The sequence below is a fragment of the Phoxinus phoxinus genome (assembly GCF_949152265.1).
Source record: "Phoxinus phoxinus genome assembly, chromosome: 14".
NCBI classification, from domain to species: domain Eukaryota; kingdom Metazoa; phylum Chordata; class Actinopteri; order Cypriniformes; family Leuciscidae; genus Phoxinus; species Phoxinus phoxinus.
The window spans coordinates 922,245-924,744 of NC_136889.1; the positions used below are offsets into that span (position 1 = coordinate 922,245).

At 31.8% G+C, this 2,500-nt stretch overlaps 1 protein-coding gene across 2 annotated transcripts in view; it reads left to right on the forward strand.

Annotated features, from left to right (window-relative positions):
- The window catches only part of inpp5a (inositol polyphosphate-5-phosphatase A), a 186,064-nt gene that overhangs the window by 177,708 nt on the left and 5,856 nt on the right, over positions 1 to 2,500 (forward strand). For both annotated transcript variants that reach the window (XM_079635786.1, XM_079635785.1), the window contains exon 13: positions 2,243 to 2,354. In XM_079635786.1, the coding sequence (XP_079491912.1) occupies positions 2,243 to 2,354 (112 nt within the window). The remainder of the gene's footprint in view (positions 1 to 2,242; positions 2,355 to 2,500) is intronic.

Consider the following 2,500-nt stretch of genomic DNA (forward strand, 5'->3'; position numbering starts at 1 on the left):
GTGTGTGTGAGAGAGATGATTTAAATGGTAAATATTTCACAATTGTACAGTATGTTAGATCAAACGAATGCATGATCACACACACACACACACACACACACACACACCTCACGGTCCCGGATCAGTTTCAAAGCTCAGTCCGATCCAGATCCGCTTAATCCGGCTGAGGGTCACATGATCAACTTCCTCTCGGGATTGTTCGGGATTGTTCGGGCCACCCTGAAGAAGTCTCCCGTCTTTAAAGAGCTTCTCCGCCCCTTAATTCCCACACTCTGCATCTCTATCCCTCATTATCCCGCTCTATCCTCCGCTATCATTCACTCTCTCCCTCTTTCATCCGCGCGCTCATCTCTCGTTAGCATACCAACACTGCCCTGCATTTCCACATGCTTAAAGTGCCATCAATGCTAATTGCGCTCAGGCGTTCTGCAAAGGCCCCTCGCCGGGTCTTGTTTGGCCACTCGGCCGGGGGCCTGTGTGCTGGGATAACTGGGATAACTGGTTCCCCGCCCTCTTTGACCCCTGACCCTTCGGTTGCCACGGTGACGGGCCGTTTCGGCTGATGCTGATGGTGTTGTTTGACTCGCCACTAAACCAGCGGATCGGCAACCGTGCGATGATCCGCTTTCATGCTCAATTGACCAAAGCAAGCCGAGAACACACACTCTCCTGCTCGGGACACACACCTCAGCGCGAGAGATGCATTAAGAAACTGTGTTAAAAGAAAAAGTTTTAAACATTTTAAACTAAAACTAAAAAATACATCATTCTGACTTTATACTATAGTTTATTATTTTCACAATATCAGTGTTTTTGCTAAATAAATCTCATATTTTGAAGAAAATTATATATATTATTTTAATATTATGTTATTTAAAGCACAATTGAACGTTTTTTGTTTTACTGAAATTATTTTATTCTGTTATTTATTATTTAAATTATTGAACACATGCAAACATTTAATTTAAAAAAAAAAAATTAAGAGATAAAAATGAATTGCATTTTGCATTAAGAAAGTCAAGTGTGTTAAAAAACATTAAACATTAAACATTTTCTAATGCAAAAAATTGCATAATAATACTTTTATACTAAGACTATATAAATAATATATTATTAATTATTTGAAGTACATTTTAAAACTGTTGACAGTATAATCACAGATTTTATACTATAATTTATTATTTGCGAAATATTCGTGTTTTTGCAACAAAACAAAAAATATTTTGAAGAAAATAATATAATATTTATATATAATAGGCTATACTATTTTTAAAATCATGTTTAAAACACCATTGAAAGTTTTTGTTTTACTGAAATGATTTTATAGTATTATTTATTATTTTTATTATTTTAAAGTTAAAAAAAAAGAATTTAAAGTAGTTTCTGCAAAAGAATCTCATAATGAGAAGAAATAAATATAATATTTAAATAACATATTATACATTTTTTAAGTACATTTTAAAACAATTGAAAATATAAATAACAGTAGAACTGATTGTATTGTATAATTTATTATTTGCGGAATATCTCAGTATTTTTAACAAACAAATCTCATATTTTGAAGAAAATAATATCACATTTATAAATTATATTATTTAAAACAGAATTGAAAGTATAAATTACAGTTGTTTCTCATAATGAGAAGAAAATAATATTTTTAAATATAGTATTTAAATTATACAATTTAAGGTACATTTAAAACAACTGATATTCTCCATTACAGTAGTTTTTGCATCTCATATAGAAAAATAGAAAAAAATAGAAATCTCATATTTTGAAGAAAATAATATAACATTTAATTATATTATTTAAAACCCAATGGAAAATTAACATCACTGTATTTTTATTGCACTGAATTATTTAAAGTACATTTTAAAATACAATTAAAAAAATGTATATCACAATACTTTTGCACAATTTTTTTTTATAATATACGAATAATATATTATTTAAATGACATTATTTAAAGATCATTTAAAAACACGATTGACAGTCTGCATCATTTTTGTTGTGCTTATTTAATGCTGTAAGTAATTATTTAAATATATTTTATGCAGATTAGAAAAAAACTAAATGTGGCGTTGCATCTGTAGTCATAGAGGGAAACGTGTTTAATTATTATGAAGAATAATATCACAAATCCTCACTTGGGTTTAAAACAGAGACGGATGTGCAATATGAAGATGTTTCTGTGAGGATTTCTGATTATTATATCGTGTGTGTGTGTGTGTGTGTCCCGCAGTTACCCGTACAGTGAGGACTCGAGTCAGGGGAAGCTGTACATGAACACTCGATGTCCCTCGTGGTGCGACCGGATCCTCATGTCCTCCTCGGCCAAAGACCTGATCCTGAAGGTGAAGCTCAGAACCTCCAGTCCTCCTCCAGATTCACTTTATAAACTTCAGTTCTGCCTTCATCTGTTCATTAATCTACCGCTGAAAACTGAGAATATGGTGCAAAAGTTCATTTATTTCAGTAATTCAACTTAAAAGCTGAAACT